This window comes from Pygocentrus nattereri, chromosome 11, assembly GCF_015220715.1.
Source record: "Pygocentrus nattereri isolate fPygNat1 chromosome 11, fPygNat1.pri, whole genome shotgun sequence".
Classification (NCBI taxonomy): Eukaryota; Metazoa; Chordata; class Actinopteri; order Characiformes; family Serrasalmidae; genus Pygocentrus; species Pygocentrus nattereri.
In genome coordinates this window covers 31,151,192-31,169,566 of record NC_051221.1, presented here as the reverse complement: position 1 = coordinate 31,169,566, position 18,375 = coordinate 31,151,192, and the positions used below count along the sequence as shown (strand labels likewise).

At 41.2% G+C, this 18,375-nt stretch overlaps 1 protein-coding gene across 1 annotated transcript; it reads right to left on the bottom strand.

Annotated features, from left to right (window-relative positions):
* Positions 1-5,001: 5,001 nt before the first annotated feature.
* Positions 5,002-8,800, bottom strand: avpr1aa (arginine vasopressin receptor 1Aa). Its single transcript, XM_017701165.2, has 2 exons — positions 7,755-8,800; positions 5,002-6,604 (listed from the first exon to the last, which is right to left on the bottom strand). Exons 1-2 carry the CDS (start codon positions 8,623-8,625, stop codon positions 6,312-6,314), a joined length of 1,164 nt encoding a protein of 387 aa, XP_017556654.1. The 5' UTR covers positions 8,626-8,800; the 3' UTR covers positions 5,002-6,311.
* Between the last annotated feature and the right edge of the window lie 9,575 nt (positions 8,801-18,375).

Sequence of the window (18,375 nt, the reverse complement as noted above, 5' to 3'; positions counted from 1 at the left end):
CGTTCCAATCCTCGGCTACTGAAACTGGCTCTCGGAACATGGAACATTACCTCTCTGGCAGGGAAAGAGCCCGAGCTAGTGTATGAGGCTGAGAGATACCAACTAGATATAGTTGGGCTCACCTCAACAAATGGCAGGGGCTCTGGAACTTTATTCCACTCTGGAGTTGTCCAGGGTGAGATGCGTTGGGCAAGAGTGGGCTTACTCATAGCTCCCCGGCTCAGCGCCTGTACTTTGGGGTTTTCTCCAGTGGACGAGACGGTTACTTCCCTGCGCCTTCGGGTTGGGGAACGGGCTTTGACTTTTGTCTGTGCTTATGCACCAAATGGCAGTTCGGAGTACCCGGCCTTCTTGGAGACCCTGGAGGGGGTACTGGAAAGTGCCCCCTGTGGGGAATCCATTGTCTTGCTGAGTGACTTCAACGCTCACGTGAGCGATGACAGTGAGACCTGGAAGGGCGTGACTGGGACGAATGGCCTCCCCAATCTGAACCCGAGTGGTGGCAAAAGATGGGTACCAAAGGGCCAAGCGGGCCACGGCTTCGGCGGTTGCTGAGGCAAAAACTTGGGCGTGGGAGGAGTTTGGTGAGGCCATGGAGAAAGACTATCAACAGGCACCAAGAAGAGTCTGGCAAACCGTAAGGCACCTCAGGAGAGGAAAGTGGTTCCCGACCATCACTGTATACAGTGGGGCTGGGGGGCTGCTGACTTCAACTGGGGACGTCATTGGACGGAGGAAGGAATACTTCAAGGATCTTCTCAATCCCACCAACGATCCTTCCCCAGAGGAGGAAGAGCTTGGGGATCCGAGCGAGGGTCCATCCATCACTCGGGCTGAGGTAGCCAAGGTGGCTGGAAAACTCCTGGACCAGCTTTTTATCCTCAGCAGGGTGCTGGAGGGTGTGTGGGAGTTCACCCAACCAGTCTACATGTGTTTTGTGGATTTGGAGAAGGCATTCAACCGTGTCTCTCAGGGGATTCTGTGGGGAGTGCTCCGGGAGTACGGGGTGAGGGGCTCATTGTTACAGGCCATTCAGTCCCTGTACAAATGGAGCAGGAGCTTGGTTCGTATAGCCGGCAGTATGTCGGATTGGATTCCTGTCAGGCTTGGACTCAGCCAGGGCTGTCCGTTGTCATCGATTCTGTTCATAACTTTTATGGAGAGAATTTCTCCGAACAGCCAAGCGGCGGAGGGTGTCCATTAGGTGGCCTCAGGATTTCATGTCTGCTTTTTGCAGATGATGTGGACCTGTTGGTGTCATCAGGCCGGGACCTCCAGCTCTCTCTGGACAAGTTTGCAGTGTGAAGTGGCTGGGATGAAAATCAGCACCTCTAAATATGAAACCATGGTCCTCAGTTGGAAAAGGGTGGAATGCTCTGTTCAGGTCGGGAGTGAATTCTTGCCCCAAGTGGAGGAGTTTAAATATCTTGGAATTTTGTTCACGAGGATGGAGCGAGTGGTTGACAGGCAGATTGATGCTGTGTCTGCAGTAATGTGGACCCTATACCGGTCCGTTATGGTGAAGAGAGAGCTGAGCCAGAAGGCGAAGCTGTCAATTTACTGGTCAATCTACGTTCCGACTCTCACCTATGGTCACAACCTTTGGGTAGTGACCGAAAGAACGATATCGTGGATACAAGCGGCCGAAATTAACTTTCTTCGCAGGGTCGCCGGGGTCTCCCTCAGAGATAGGGTGAGAAGATAGGCGATTCGGCTGCTCCTTCATGTTGAGAGAAGCCAGCTGAGGTGGTTCGGGCATCTGGTAAGGATGGCCTCTGGACACCTCCCTAGGGAGGTGTTCCAGACATGTCCGACAGGGAGGAGACCCCGGGGAAGACCCAGGAAACGTTGGAGGGATTATATCTCTCCACTGTCTTGGGAACGCCTCAGTATCCCTCCGGAAGAGCTAGAGGAGGTGGCGGGGGAGAGGGAGGCCTGGGCCTCTTTGCTAAGGCTGCTGCCCCCGCGACCCGGACCTGGGTAAGTGGGTGAGGATGGATGGAAAACAAAAACATGAGGATTGTCATAAAAGCACTGACTAAAGTCAACATTTTGTATGAAAAAGTGTTTTGGAAATGCACAGCTCTGTTTGTGCACTGACAATAAAGAACTTAGCCTAATCCATGTCTGACTTCATAACTTGTACAAATTATGCAAATGATGAGTTGTAAGTCAAACACTTGAGAGTGAAGCCTGGTTTTGAAATCTTTTCAGATAAGGATTCCGCTGCAATCCCTCTGCATTCTTCTGCCTTACCTTCCATCTCGTCTTTCTCTGGGATTAAAGTAGTCTGTGATCTTTTTGACTTACATTTTGCTCTCTGTTTCAACTTTACCTTACAGGACCAAGAGCCAAAGAGATCTGACAGCAATTTTCCTGTTCTATGTGCTGAGTTCTAGGAACAAAGGCTTGAAAGCTGAGACGTGCTGTAGCCTTTGTTCCTGAACAATAGGCTGAGCAGTGAAATGTGATTAGCGTATATGTTTTGTCTAGCCTCGGGCCCAGAGAACAATCAATACCATAGCGCACACAAAAAAAAACTTTCATTCAACAGAGAGGATCAGTGATTTATAAAATTGTTTAACGGAATATAATTAAGCCCTGACTTCACAAGCACATGCTTGATTACAGGGGTCTAACAGAGTAGACCACTGCCATCAATTCAAACATTTTTTTTAACAAACAATAACTTCCACAGTTACTCTAAAATCAGAGTCCATGACTTTGGAATACTTGGAATTGAGTACTTGGCAAATAGCATAGCCTAAATTTAGTTGGCTTTACTTTGTTTGCTGCTGAGACTGACTGACTGACTGTGGGGTTTAATGCCTGGATTTTATTAGGGTCAGTAGTCAACACTAGCCTAATGAACCATTTCTCATAAAGACCTGCAGAGATTTAGTGTAGCTCAGTAAATATCCTTACAAATCATATATGAAGAAAATTTAATTAAGAATTGTGATATTCTGTTTTCTCCATAACGCTCACCTCTACTGCAAGCTACTGAAAGTAACAGTGATGTTTTAATTACTGATAGAATGAACCAAAATCTGGTAAAATAATGTGTCTCTTCTAATAACAAGGCATCAAGCAATGTGTGAACTGAAATGAAATGTACCGCCACTCATAGAGTGCTAGAGACTGGTGGCAGATGTCACTTACCTCTTTTTAAGTAAATTAGCAAACACTCAGCGGAGGTATTAACCTGTCTGAATGTAAATGTGCGGCCAGTTATTTGTAAAGGCTTTGGAAAAGACAACATTTTATGAACACTGGAAAGTTAGTAGCCATGTCATATCCTGAGTTTGGCAGTCAGTGATGCTGACCTTTGGTGATCATCCAATCATTCGTGTAGCTCCATCTACAGCAATCACACACCACCTATTGAGAACCTTCCACAATATGAGAATTCTCTACAGCTGTATATTGAATTTTTTATGTACAATTTTATCAGTAGACACTGGGTTGTACTTGACTGACTTATTTGGGTCAGTGCCTGCTGTACAGACACACAGACATCACAGTACTGAAGAGTACTAGGTACACAGTACTGTGCAAACGTTTTAATCATCTCAGAAAATGATACGTAAAGCCATTTATCTGAGCATTTTGGAAGCTTTTATAAATAAATACACAATATATTGTGATTTGATGTGTGTTAGTGTGTTTGATCAACCATTTCCAGACCTTTTTCAGGGACGTTCAGCACTTAAAGTTATACAATACATCTTCTTCATTAAATTAAATCAGGTGCTGCTGATGGAATTTAATAAAATCTGTCTAATAGCTGCAGTGAAGAGAGAGAAGTCATCAGCCAGACCTGTGTTCTTCTAGCTGTATTCTCTGTAGCAAGATATTAAAAACATATAAATACATACAAAAAAGAATTCTCATGACCTTTTATTGTATTTTTTGTAATGTCATATCGGTGTTCACATTTAAAACTCCTGAGAAGAACAAAAGTTCTGAAGTGCGTTGTTTTCTGTTTATCACTAAAACATGACTCTTTTTCTTAGATTCACCACTTTATGAAATATCTGCACAAGAGAAAATCTTCTTTAACGTGATGGGAAAAAAAGGATAGCTGATCGATCAAGACATGCTTGGCATTCAAAGTTTGTTTCTTTACTTCTGCACTAGAGCTAAGACTATTAACCAAAATATTAATTATCAGCGCATTAAGAATAGTACATGCACAATGATTATTACTGCTGGACACCAACAGCTGGTTTATTTGTATAATTTAGTTTTTATTGCAGTTATTGTCTGTCTGCAGTTGTGTTTGTAGCTGTTCTATGTTAAAATGGGAGAACCATTATTTTAAACAGTCGTTATTGTTACTATATACCCATAATGGTGTTTATTTACATAAAAGGTGCATGAGGGTAGGCAGCTATAGTCATTATACATCCAATGCTTCAGACAAGACTACACCGCTGCACTTCTCCTCTCCCTTTCTCTCTCTCATACGTATGTTCCCATTCGCCTGTGTTTACACACAAACATTCACAAAGTCTAGACGTGCACAGCTGCCTCTGCTCTTCCCAGCTCCCTGGACTTATGGCAGCGCAATCATAGCAAGTTGAGGATAAGCACATGGTTAAATTGGGAAAAAGGAAATTTGTGAGAGAAACAGGAAGACTGTCAGGCTATTCTGGGAAATGTGGGATACTGGAAGCTGGTGGCAGTTGTAGACAAAGGTCTGAGTTTATTCAAGCCAGCTTTTTCTGAATATTCTGTATCAAACGTTGATCAGTCATTGTGAGATCTGAGATAAATACTGACTGCTGTCAAAGTATTCCAAGTACTGCTGCATCCACTCTAGAGTACCACATGTTTCCACCACTGGGAACAGTAATGAAATGGACAGATTGTGAGTGCTAAAGAGTGCTTAAAGCAGTCAGAAAAGGGACCATAACATTTAACTCTTCTTTCCAGAATGAGGACAACTCTGGCAATGGCTACTCTTGTTTCACAACGCTGAGAAAGCACATCCAAAAGGACGTTTCACAGAGTGGTTTATTTTACTTTTGCACATGGATACATCAATATGCATGGGAAGTGGTGCAATAATTGATTACAGGCAACAGACACTGCATCAACAACACTTTGAGCAGTACTATATCATCCAGACATCAAAAAAGGGACACTTCTGACAACATAATTTCATATAAACACAAAACATCTGATATACAGAAAAACAACATTCCACTTGTTGCAGTTATGTAGGCTATTTCTTTACAGATGCAATATGTATATTGACAACAGCTTCTGAATCGTGTTATAACTGATACAACTGTCAAATCTTCTAATAAAAGTCCATATCCAGGGCTAATTTATATTTAAAGATATTACAGTCTTAATCTCCAGATCATTCTCTCTGGAAAACATAGTGAAAAAATCAGCTTAATTGTAAACAGTGTCTTAAAGTAAGATGATCATTTAATTTGAGTTTACACAAATGAAGATGCCTTGACTCATCTGTGTTCACATTACGTCAGTTAGTTGTGTAGCCAGAAGTAATGCATGCATGGTGCTGGAATGGGAGATGGGAGTAAAAAACAAATGATTTAAAAACCAATAAAGGCCTGAGTCAACTCAGCCAGGGCAGAGACTGATGTGGTGGAAAACCATAGGAAAAGTTTCCTTTTATTTGTATAGAAGTTCTGTATGTGTGTGTGTGTGTGTGTGTGTGTGTGTGTGTGAGAGAGAGAGAGAGAGAGAGAGAGAGAGAGAGAGAGAGAGAGAGAGAGAGAGAGAGAGATCAGCCTCAAACTTGGTTATTGACCCAGGTGACCACATCTAACCTTGTAAACAACCAGCAATTCTCAGAGCAACATGAACATTGAGTTCCAGCTCACAGCTGACAGTTTTCTCATAGGCTCATCCTTTTATCCCCTCTGCAGTGATTTAACAACAAGTCCTACTGTATGATATTTTCCTTTTTCAGATTAGTGCAACATAAATGAAAATTTTTCTAAAGTGTCATCTATTGACTTAGACTCACTCCCATTCTCAGAATAGCAGAGCTGACTTGGTGCTTGGCTCCAGGATTTGTATTGGCATTCAAAGGCTCCTGTAGGCTTACTGGAGCCCAGATAAATCCCATGCCTGCCCATAAATGTGCACTTATCAGCGGAAAGACCTTGTGTTTGGTGATCATGTCTATTGTGCTTTTTGCCACACTTGAGATTTACTGCATAGCCTTCTCAGTTCAGTCTCCACTTCCCAACTAGACTTTAAAAAACAAAACCACCTTAAATGTGCCCCTGCTGTGAGAATATTCTTAGTCCCAGAGGCAACGAACAATGTCATGTTTCCAGTGGAGTGGACTGGTCAGCTTTAGGGGTTTGATCAAGGTCTCTCCAGTTGCCCAGACTACAGGTGGGGCTCCGGTTAGGGAGTTTAGTCAGTATTGTGGTTCTGCGTAAGCTGCTGTCTGAGTCCTCTTTCTTGAACTTGTGCTGTATTTTGGGGTAGCAGGGAAAGCAGTGTGCGAAGTCGTGGAGGAGATGCCCACTGAATATCATGTAGATCCAGGGATTACAACAGCTGTTCAGACTCGCGAGCAGTGCTGACAGAGTCACTGCAGTGTTCTCTGAATCTGGGTGTGCATTGAAGAGGAGACAAAAGGAGACAAGGTGAATTACTTACATGAAGAGCAATTTAAAAATAAACAAATAAACAAACAAATAAATAAATATTAATAATTATAATTATAAATAATAATTATTATTATTACTATTACTGAGAATAACAACACCAACAACTATTTAATTCTTTCTGTATTTACTTATTCATTCATTTATTAGTTTGTTTGATTGTTTGTTTGTTTACAGAGAGCAAATATATCACTAAAATCTGGGTTGGAATCACAGTTTATCACAACTACAACCGTTATGTATGGGATAGGATTACTTCGCTGACTATGGCCATTCGTTTTGTTTAATTTCGCTTGCAGCTAATGACATGAAAGAAGAAGAGAAACAGAGTCCAAATTCCATCTAAGTCAGAGGGGAATTTTAAGGAGCATTTTATGCTCACCAGCTGTCCTCCACTGACAGCCTATGTATCATACACAACTATCACATCACAGCGATCTCCATATCTGCAAAAAACAGGCTTTATTTATCCTTATTATTTATCTATCAGACAGTGAACTCAGGCTACATGCATTAGGCTATACTTTCCAGACAATAATTTAGGAATTCATAATTAAAGGGTTTCAAATGCTGTGTATTCATTCTAACAGTTTTGGGTGTAATGAGTTTTGAGAAGAATAAGGGCTGATGTATAATGGAAAACACATTATTATTTCTCTAATAAAGGTGATATTAATCATAAGACAGCATTAATATTTCTTGTATATGTAAAGCTCACTCCTAACAATGAAAACAAGAAGGAAAATGATTGAAAGTGGTCTATAATGTACCTTGGAATGAAACCCTTCAATTACAAGAAGTTGTTTTAGAGACTGTTGAATCTCCAGTGTTGAATTCAGTAACTGTGTTCATTTACGGCCAAAGGCATAAGGCATTAAGACACTATGTTTGCTCCAATGTTACAATAAAGGCTTTTTCATTTAAGAAGAGTGTCTATACTGTTTCACAGAGCACCTTAAATATAAATGTAGAGAACTCTCCAGTAGAACTCTCTCACTCTCCCTCTCTCTCTCTCTGTTCATTTTAAATAGCAGTTGCTTTTTCAGCTTGTTGTCTTTCACAGCTCCAAAAAAGAGAAAAAAGTTCACGTACCGTGCCAGCTAAATTTCGCGTCCCACACCGACCACATCTGCACGATGAAGAAAGGCGCCCAGCACACAATGTACGCCAGCACGATCACCAGCGTCATCTTCACGGTCCTCAGCTTGGCTCTGCTGATGGTGCTGACGCCGCTCACCGAGCTCTTGCCCACCAGCCCATTCCCTCTGGTCTTGCACTTGATGTTCCTCCAGATGCTGTGGCAGATGAAGCCGTAGCAGAGCATAAGCACGAGCACGGGCACGAGGAAGATGCCCACGGTGATCCAGGTGACGTAGGCCCGGATGCCCCACGGCTCGATGAAGTGGCCCCAGCAGTCGTAGACGCCCGAGCCGTTGTGGATCTCGCTGAGGGAGAAGATGAAGGCCTGCGGCGCGCTCAGCACCAGACTGCTGGCCCACGTGGCGCCGATCATGGCGTAGGCGCGCCGCGTGGGCTGCTGCAGGGTCTTCAGCGGGTGGCAGATGGCGATGTAGCGGTCCACCGTCATCATGACCATCATGTAGGTGGAGGCGAACATGCCGAGCACCTGCAGGTGCTTGACGAGCCGGCACAGCAGGTCGGGTCCGGTGAAGCGGAACGTGACCTCCCAGCAGAGCTGCGGCAGCACCTGGAAGAAGGCGACCACCAGGTCGGCCAGGCTCAGGTGCTTGATGAACAGGTGCATGCGCGACGTCTTCTTCTTCGTGTTGTACACGGCGGCCAGCACGCTCACGTTGCCGATCACGGCCACCACGAACGTCAAGCTCAGCACGGTGATCTCCAGCTTGGCCACCTCCTCGTTACGGCCGAACGGGTCGCTCGCGTTGGCGGGCGCGGAGGCGTTGGCCGCGCGCCCCATCGTGGAGTTCGAAGAGTGGATCATGGAGGAGAAGAAAGCGGGGCTCTGAGGTGAACGCGGCGATGGGTCAGTGAGTATGAGCTCATTCCTGGCGTGGACTTTCAGGGCATTCTCGGGCTGCTGCTGCTGCGCGCTGTTTGCATCCAGATGTTTTGCGCGCGCTCCTCTCCTCCTCTGTGGCGCGCGCTCTAGGGCGACTAAGTGCTATAAACGCGCTGGAGAAGCGGAGCCCCTACCCACCAGCGGGCAGCCAGTCACAGCAGGGGGGGCGGGGGAGTGTCCACACCCTCCTTTAGACTCAGCAGGGTGGGTCAATGCATAAGTTTACAATCAAATTTAGATTTCAGGCCTCGGTTTACTCGTCACTGGAGAAATAGTGGTCTGTATTTATTTGATTCAATTCCACAAATAAAATATATATCAGTGCAACTCAGTGAACTGAAAGGTTATAACTGTGGTCAGGGCAGGAGTATCAACACATACACACAGTCTTGTTTCTGTGAATTGTGTGGCTATAACATTCTGTTCATTCCCTGGATACTTACCCCGACCTTAATCAGGACTAAGACTACGCCAACCTTAATGCTAGGCTTAACCTTATCATGACCTTAAAATGTAATGATTTACATTGTGGAAGGAATGCAAGGAAGAAAGGTCCCCACAACGTAAGTGCACAAACATGTTTTGGTGTCCACAATGTGGCAAAAAACCTGGTCCACACACACACCCATACACCCAAGGTGGGAAAGCCAATTTCGTAGATAGAATTTTCAAATGCTCTAATGTCCCTCAGTGTCGTCACATAAGGCTGCTATGGCCACTTCCTAACAGAAGTGGAGTCATCACCCGCTATATAGCCCAACACATCCAGTTTGATACTAAACAATATTAATCACACAGAAAGCTAGATTCACATAAACAAACATTGCAGCACCCTCCACTATAACCCATGTATCTGCTCAGCAGAGGCACTTCTGCCCAGAGAAGATGCCAGCAGTTGAAATCAGACAGGTGAGATGACAAAGATGAGGAAAAACAAAACAAACGTAACAACCTAAATGTAATCATTGAGGCCAAAAGCAGAGGTTACTGCCAGGGTGATAAGGATGTAACCACAGTGCCGCAGTACTGCACTCTCAGACTCAGTTCCAGATATGATGTTACACAGTGACTTAGGAGCTACAGTACATTGTGTTTTGCTACATGGAGGGTACAGAAGACAGTGTGGAACATTTTAAGAAACTCTCAAACACTATGGCTGTGTACCAAATGGCTTCTTACTTCCTACATAGTGCATTATGTGAGTTATGAAATTTGGATTTCTACACTAGTATATATTGTGTAGGGAATTGTGCAGATGTGGCTAAAATTCACAACACTGACATATTATGCATTGTTTGCGAGCCAGAGTGATTATTTTAAGACCTACGTAGTGCACTACATAGGGAGTAGGGAGTCGTTTGTGATTCAGCGTAAGTGATCATGAAATAAAAAGGACATTTGTGGTGTGGTCAAGCCAGAGAGATACAATGACAGCTTGCACGGAAAACAAATCAAATTTAATTAACATAAAACATCTATCTACTTTTAATCCCTGCAATTCATTTTAGCATTATGTTCATTTTTCCTTTGCATGTACACAAATAAAATGTGTTACATGAACACAAGTCTTGCCAAAACAGACAAATTTGTATAAAGAATGTGTGTTGATATATTTTATTTGTGTTCAGCAACTTGCCACATTTTAATCTTTAATCTTAATTTTCAGTGAAGGGGACTAACGAACACTGGTCATAACTCTGAAAGTGTTATAAACTACAGATACATTACTACTTTAGCATGACAAGTACAATTTGTAAATTGGTTGTGTTCATAAATAGGTTCAGGGTGGCTTTTTAATTGAATATGTTATTCATTTACCTGTTATTTACTGCTAAAGCACTGTGTTGAAGTCTCTATTTAGCCTTCAGATAAAGTGGTACCATATCAATTTATTTAGGTGGACCTGGCGCATTTAAATTACTTACATTTAAAACACTCTTTTTCTCCAGTTTAGCAGTCTTTGGTGTCTGAACTTGTTGTGAAATTTATTTCATTGCTGTTTTCAGAAGTCATACACTAGATACAGACAGCAAGTGCCTTTTTGGTTTGTTATGTAAGAGGGGGGATGCCCAGCGGCCCAAAGTCATGGCCCAAACAACATACAAAAAATATTTGGATTTTAACCAACTGTTGCATTTCCTTTTTATGTTGCAGCTTAATGCTTAGTTCACTGGATTCATGAGGTTGTTGACATATGAGAGAGAGAGAGAGAGAGAGAGAGAGCGAGAGAGAGAGAGAGAGAGAGAGAGAGCGAGAGAGAGAGAGAGAGAGAGAGAGAGAGCGAGAGAGATTAATTTTGTTTAGATTTTGTCAGATATAAAGAACAATATAAGGAAGTTAGATAACACTGGGAAATGTATAGGACATTCTGTACTGGAAAAGAGCACTAGCTTACATATAGCCCTGAAAACAAAGACAGTCCACATAGTCAGAGATGGGAAACTCTTATACAGCAATGTTAAATGAGACCAAAAGGGTGAACTTCTCCTTATTCTCCTATTCTCTGTCAAGATTTTTTCCTGTTCTGAATATAATATGATCACAAGCAGAGCCTCAGCCTTTTTTTTTATATACGGCTGGGGAAGCTACCTAGGAAATGTAATTAACTGTGAGTCAGCCTGCACTGAAAGCAATAAGATACAGCCAAGCTCTTTTTCAGGTGTGTTAAATCAGTATTGTTAGGCGTGTGATTGTATTAACAGTATGTGATGTGGAATACAAAGATAAAACTACTAGCTGAAACTTCAAACACTGAAAAATGTTCAGCTTAATGATAATCACAGCATCTCCTTTTAATAGATGTTCCATATGGTTCAATCAGGGATGTGAATGTGTTCACTTTGATGATTAGTAGTCTAATCATTTTAATCACACAAACTAAATTCATTTAGTGACACTTGAGTCAAACGTTGATCAACACATTTCAGTAATTGCAGAAAATGTAATCCAACACACGATGTATCACAATGAATGGACCGATAGAAATGCTTTAAAATCACTTGGAACAAAATCTCTTTACATTGACCTACATAGAAAGGTAAGAGTGTTTTTGCCTTCTCCTGTTATTATTTTGGAGATTGGAGTTTTTCATTGGACAGCAACGATATGTCAATGACCTCTGTTCTGATTGGCTGTCTTGTATTGCACCTCATTCAAAAGTCAGACAGGGCTAGAACTCTCCTTTTAACTTGATCATGAATGGGCAGAGCTAAATAGTTACAGACTGAAAAGTTGGATATGTTTAAATGAGTTGGTTTTTTGTGGCATCACAAACACAATGAATGCAAAACAAGCTATTTTTGCATTGGCAGTGAATAGCAGTGACATTTTGAAACTTTAACAATGTTCACATACTTCATAACTCCTTTCTTTCAAGAAAGCTACAAAGCTTGTAAAATCAAGTACCTTTTAACGATTAGGGCAACATTTGCCTTCAGAATGCTTGAAATATGTAGTGGGATACGTGTACTGAATTTGTCAAGATGAACAGCTTGTGGTTATTTGAGGAACGCAGGTGGAAGTCTACTCTGTACTGTGAGTATGAACTTCTCACAAAACATTTCTACCTACACTAGCTGAGCATAGGCATTATGGGCAAATGTCATCTTCTGGATAAATGTGTTGTAGGAAAAAGAATCAAAGGAGACTCATCATTCCATAATTCCATTTGTTGTTCTGATTTTATGCTCTTTACACTAAGATATGTGTCTTATGTGTTGTTCTTGGATGCAAGCAGTTTCCAAAGAGCAGCCCTGCCATGAATTCCAGCTTCATGCCATAAACTTTTGGTTGAAATTGGGTCACAGAGGTGATGATTCAGTTCTGTGGCAAGGCTGCGAGGCTGTATTTTTGTGGCATTTAGCAACTGTGCTGTTAAATGGTCTTGCAAGTATTCTGAAACAGACTCCACGCAGAGAGCACACAGAGAGCTATGACAGAAATTTGGAGATGTCTGAAGGCTTCTAGCTGCTACTGAGCAGCATCTGCCACTTCATTAATAACCATACTAAAAGCAGGCATTTCCAAAATAATTCCCGGACCACCCCAGTAAAAATCTGATTTCATTAACAGAATGCAGAAGCACAAGTAGTATTGAATAAAGTGGCCCCAAAAATACTTTTTTGGGGACATTTGTGCAAATATAAAATGAATTGTGTTAGGAAGCAAAATGTCAAACTACATGCCATTTATTTTAGCACACCATGATGTTTAAATTCATTATAATTTTTGCAGTTTCTTTGCTGACTTTTTCAGGTTTGCATCTAGAAAGTCTCCACTTTGGAGTTCATGATCCCATCATTGAACACAAGCTCACTGACATTGTAAGAAATCCAGCCCCAGAACGATATTCCCACTTCTGTGGAACAGAGTTCTTTACAGTACTCTTAGTGCAGCCTTGTCCAGGCTTTCTCCACTGTGTCTACTATCAGTTAGATGTTGTGCTAAAAATGTTTTTCTCTGTTTTTCTTCCATTTTATTAAACATTTTATGAAGTAATCTAAAGAACGTCATTAAAACTTTCGAATAGTAAGGCACTGAGTGGTGCAAGTGTCTGAGCTTTGACACTGCAGTTGGGAGATTGTGGGTTTGAGCCCTGGCGATGCCACAGCTATCCATGACTGGGAGCCCAGGAGAGTGTAATTGGCCTCCTTCTCTTTGGGTGGGTTGGATGGCCTTTCCTCTCCTCCATCACTCAGCACATTGGTAGCCAATGTGAGTGTCTGTTAGCTGACTTATTTGGCTGTTTTCTCCTCCTCCAAATGTTCAGCTTTCCAATGATGTTATATTAGCGGCAGTTTGGAAAAATGCATTGGCTGGCTTCACATAACTCAGAGGAGGCACATGCTAGCCTTCTCCCTCCTAGAGCTGGTAGCTTTGTGTGGTTAGAGAGACCCAGCTAGCAGGTGGAATTGGCAATGACTAAAGTGGAGAGAAGCCTAAGGGAAAGGAAACCACTGTTTTTTTATTATTTTCCTGCTAGGAAACAGCAAAATTTGTACTACTGCTGTCCAAAAAGAAAGGTTTACCAATGGTTATAATGTCTATATACTATTTAAGCTTTGAAGGTAACAATGTATTTTGTCACTGACCAAAATAAATAAATAATTAAACAAACAATTGTATGTGTGTGTGTGTGTGTGTGTTTCATCGTTCTACACCATTTGAATGGAGCAGCTGGCCTTTACACTGTATGCACATTAAAAGGACCAAGAAAAGTGCTCAGAAACGGCTAGGAATGAATTTCGTTTGCATGATCTTTCTTTATATTACAGGTAAATCAAGTTTTTGCTCCCTCCTATAAGTTTACTCTTTTTGGGATACATTTTTATAATGTTCTAAAACTATTTGACTGAATGTAAATATGTGTCATAATTACATGAAGTTTATACAGTTATTTATAACAAAGGTGGCTAGCTACCTGCTCTCCTCTCTCAAATGGTCTCATTTATTTCTGCTCAATCAGTAGATGGCAGGAGGGGAGGAGGTTGAGGGGAATGTCAACAAAAAAAATCTATTAATTGTGTTTTTAGCAAGTGCCACCGCTTTGCGTACTCTTCGCTTTTCCACTGAGTGCATTATCTGGCTTCCTGTTCTTTAGCGCTTCCATTTCCCTCTCTCTCTCTCTCTACACGTATACAGTCCGGATACACACACACACACACACATACTCTAGGCTGGCTCTGTGACCTTTTTTAGCCATGTGTGCCACAGTGCTCCTCTAGCCTAGTTTGGTCTTGCGTTAGTCGTCATGAGCCATCATATTGTTAGCAATAATTTGGAAATGAAAGGTCTCTGATTTCACACTGGAACAATGATGCTGAGAACGGTAGCTGAACTATGAAATTGAGGTCATGAATTATCCTTGGTCATATTAAGAAGGTCTGAATCTTCCCATAAGAACTTGCAGCACAAAGCTTAACGACTGTTTCTGAATGACAAACCACAGATTCCCAGAAGGAAGAGCTTTTGTTTAGCTTTGTCTGTCTGGCTTGTGGTGGAACAGCATGAATGCTTTGTGGGTTCACCATCAATGACAAGATTCTTACATTAGGGTTCATTCTATATAGCATGTTAAAAAGACATAGTTTACTGGTTATCTTCATTTAGGTCTGCATTTATCAGTGTCAAATCAAAGCCTCATAGCTCCACTTTTATTGTTTTTTTATTTGCTTACACTACTTTAAAAAAGCCAACTGTTCTTTTACACTGATATGATAAAAGAACACAAAGAAAGAAAATTACTTGTAATAAAATGTCATTATATTAATGTATTTTGAAGTTAAATTGACCATATCCTGCAGTTTCCTTATATTTCATTTTTCTTGCTGTGGTATAATGAAAAATGTTTGTGTGGTGTTTGTGTGGTATACCAAAAACAGTCAAAATTCATTTTTACTTGACCATTTCCAGCCTCTCTTCATCCCTTAGAATTAAGCAAGGTGTTGTTGTTATTGACTGATTTAAGTAAATGAGCTCTGTTCTGATCGGCTGTTCTGTATTGTGCCTTATTCACAAAGCAGTCTTGTCTGAAACACTGCTTATAACCTCAGTGTAAATGGGTGCAACTAAACTGCTATAGGTTGAATGATGATTTTGTTGACATCACAGAAACAATGAATTGAAATCAGGCTGTTTTTGCAGATTAAATTCCATATATAGACTCCATGCCATACATTTATGGCATTTGGCAGATGCTCTTATCCAGAGTGACAGTTTTGATCGTTTTACACAGGCAGCAGAAGGTAGTGTTAGGAGTCTTGCCCAAAGGCTCTTATTGGTACAGTGTAGGGTGCTTGCCCAGGCAGGAGACTGAATCCCAGTCTACAGTGTAGAAGGCAGAGTTGCCCACTACCCCATACCAACCACCTTCAAGAAAGTCTTTTCCATTTCCTGTAAAAGCAGCACAGGTTTGTTAAAACAGTGACATAATTCTATTTTTAAATTAACCTGCTGTTCAAAAAAGGGTTACTTAAAGTTAGTTATTCATTTTTGCAACACTTTCTCACAGGGAATAGCATGAGCTGTTACTTTTTGGAGATGTTTTTGTGTATTTTTGTGTAAACATAACACAGTGGACAATAATGTGTTAGATAGGCTTTGTTTGTCTAGCTCAACCAGAGCTAAAATAAGATGTCCTTAAAACCAAGCTCCCCAAATCGCAAAACTGAAGTTCTTCAGTCCAGGCCAAGTTATCTTACCCTCTACAATCCAATCTGAAAGTGTGAGATGAGTTTTAGACAAGCACTACGTCCAGTCTGATCTGTTTCATTTCATCATTTAAATGTCGAGTCTTCTGGAAAGCGGGAATAAGCGATGAAGAATGTGTTTTTCTACTGTCAAGACCCAGACAGTCTCACTCTTCCCTTTCAGATGGTGTTCATGAGAGAAATCGGACCGTATAAGCATGTTATGGTGAAAACTGAAAAAGTTTTTGGAGAGGCAAACAAAACAGCAACAAGAAAAACGAAGCTTCATCACACTCTGCCTGGTAATACCATTAGCCTTTTTAAAAATCCCATCACTATTAGCTCAGCTCCGAGTCTGCACCATCATTTAGCTTTTTCATTCAGTGATGAAGTATTTGCAGTTCTGGCCATGCAGTTAAAGCTGGAGGACAGTGAAATATGGATTATGGATTCAGTAGAGAAACATGTGTATGACACTGGAATATCCTGAGATGTCTATTGGAGCTTTTTAAGCATTTGCATTAAAAGGTAATATTATTTAACAGTAGTTAAATTTAAGAGTATTACTGTTTATAGTGAGCTTAAGACTTTGGTTGAAACTAAGTTTATAAAAATAGTGTTACTTAAGAGTGTTCATAACGTTATGAATGTTTCTGCAACCATGAGCAGTCCAAATTTTTTTGGAAAGTGAAATGTCTTCACTGTGACACGTCTTCACTCCATCCAACAGAGTGTTGTGGAAAAACTTGACTTTGGCAGACAAATTGAAATATAGTTGAATTTAATATGAACATGGCTTTTTTTAAAGCCTGATTTGAAACACAGTAGTTATAAATGTGACTTATATTATTGTGTTTCCTGTAAATTTCTGTAAAATTTTGCGTTTCTGTTTGTTTGTGTTTGTTTGTTGTTTGCCTTGGGTTTTTTTTCAACTGAAAGTAGGTTTGCTTGACTTTGAAAACTGAAATTTGAAATTCTTTTTTTTCTTTTTTTTTTTAGGTCATATGATCATTGTCGCTGTAAATACATACAGAAATGTGAGACAAATGTTAGAGACAATCACTCATGCCTCATCCACAACAGTACTTATTTAATAATATTTTGATTTTACTTTTAAACAGAAAAAATGTGATTGTGTAATTTAGTACCTCTGATTAATACATTGACTAAAATCACAGGTGTTGGACATGAATAAAACTGCTGCGTTGACGCAAAACAGGCTACATAACTTATATAACTTCAGTGCATTTAGCAACCAGTTCATATGGGAAAGTGTTATGATACTAATAAACTAATTTCTGTGCATTATGCTAAAAATGTTAACATATATACAAAAAAATCACAGCCAGGACATAAAAGTGCCTGTAGTTGCAGAATCACCCATAAGCCTTCCATGCCACTGGAAAAAATCTGTATGACAGTTAACAATGTTTTGTCATAATTAATCTATATATTCCTCTTGTTGATGAATAAAGGTTTAATGTAGGTGCCATTTCTCATTTACAAGCCTTTAATGAGTGTTTAACTTCTAAAGCGTCACTCCAAAGAATGCTTTTGGCACCTTTTCTTGCAGTGAATCATAGATGACCACTTGAAAGTCATTATATCTCTATTAGCTGTTGATCAAAAGAATTTGGTCAGAGTTATAGGTCACCATCCTGTTAAATTCTAGCCAAATTCTATTAAATATGTACCATATGCCAACCAAATCTAAGGCATTTCACATAAATATTATGTCAACTTGGCAAAACTGACAAAAGCAGCCTTTATGACAGCTTCATGTCTGCTGCTGTAAATTCCTTCTGTAGTATTATGAATAATATGCTTAACACTTTAGGCCAAACATGTCCCAAAACCTTCTTACGTTTACACAGCAGGTAAAAGTGGCCCAAATCTAATTTTCTTACCAAATCCGATTTTTTGTTCGCCTGTTCACATCACTCTGAACAGATCAGCTCCCAAACCGACCCGCATGCGCAAAAGAACAATACTTCACGAGGTAAACAATCATGACGACTAGCGAACACTAGTCGCTCCCGGTTTCGTCTTGGCCAGCGTCGCAGGAGCGGTTATGGACTCCCAGTGTTGACAGCTGGGCTCATCACCCCCAGTGTGGTCGAGCTCGCCGTGAAAAGGGCGCGTTATTCGGCCGCTTCTTTGGTTCGTGTCCTCGGGTTCTTTACACTGCTCTCTGGCGCTGCAGCCTCGGGCTCCTCCGGCGCGCTCGGCCGCTTCGTTCGAAACGTCTTCAAACCCGGAGCGGCTGCGACGAGTCTCGTCTAATTTTGTACTGAAACATCAGACTAAATGTTTCTGAGTCTCAGCAGGAGAAATGACGATGAATGTCGAGTTGGACTGACGTGAAATTCGCATCAATTCCGATCTGGCTGAGTGGCATACTCGCATGATCGGATACGGATCGGATTTCAGTACCACATATAAAAGCGTCTCAAATCGGAATTGAAAATGTCAGATTCAGTGCGTT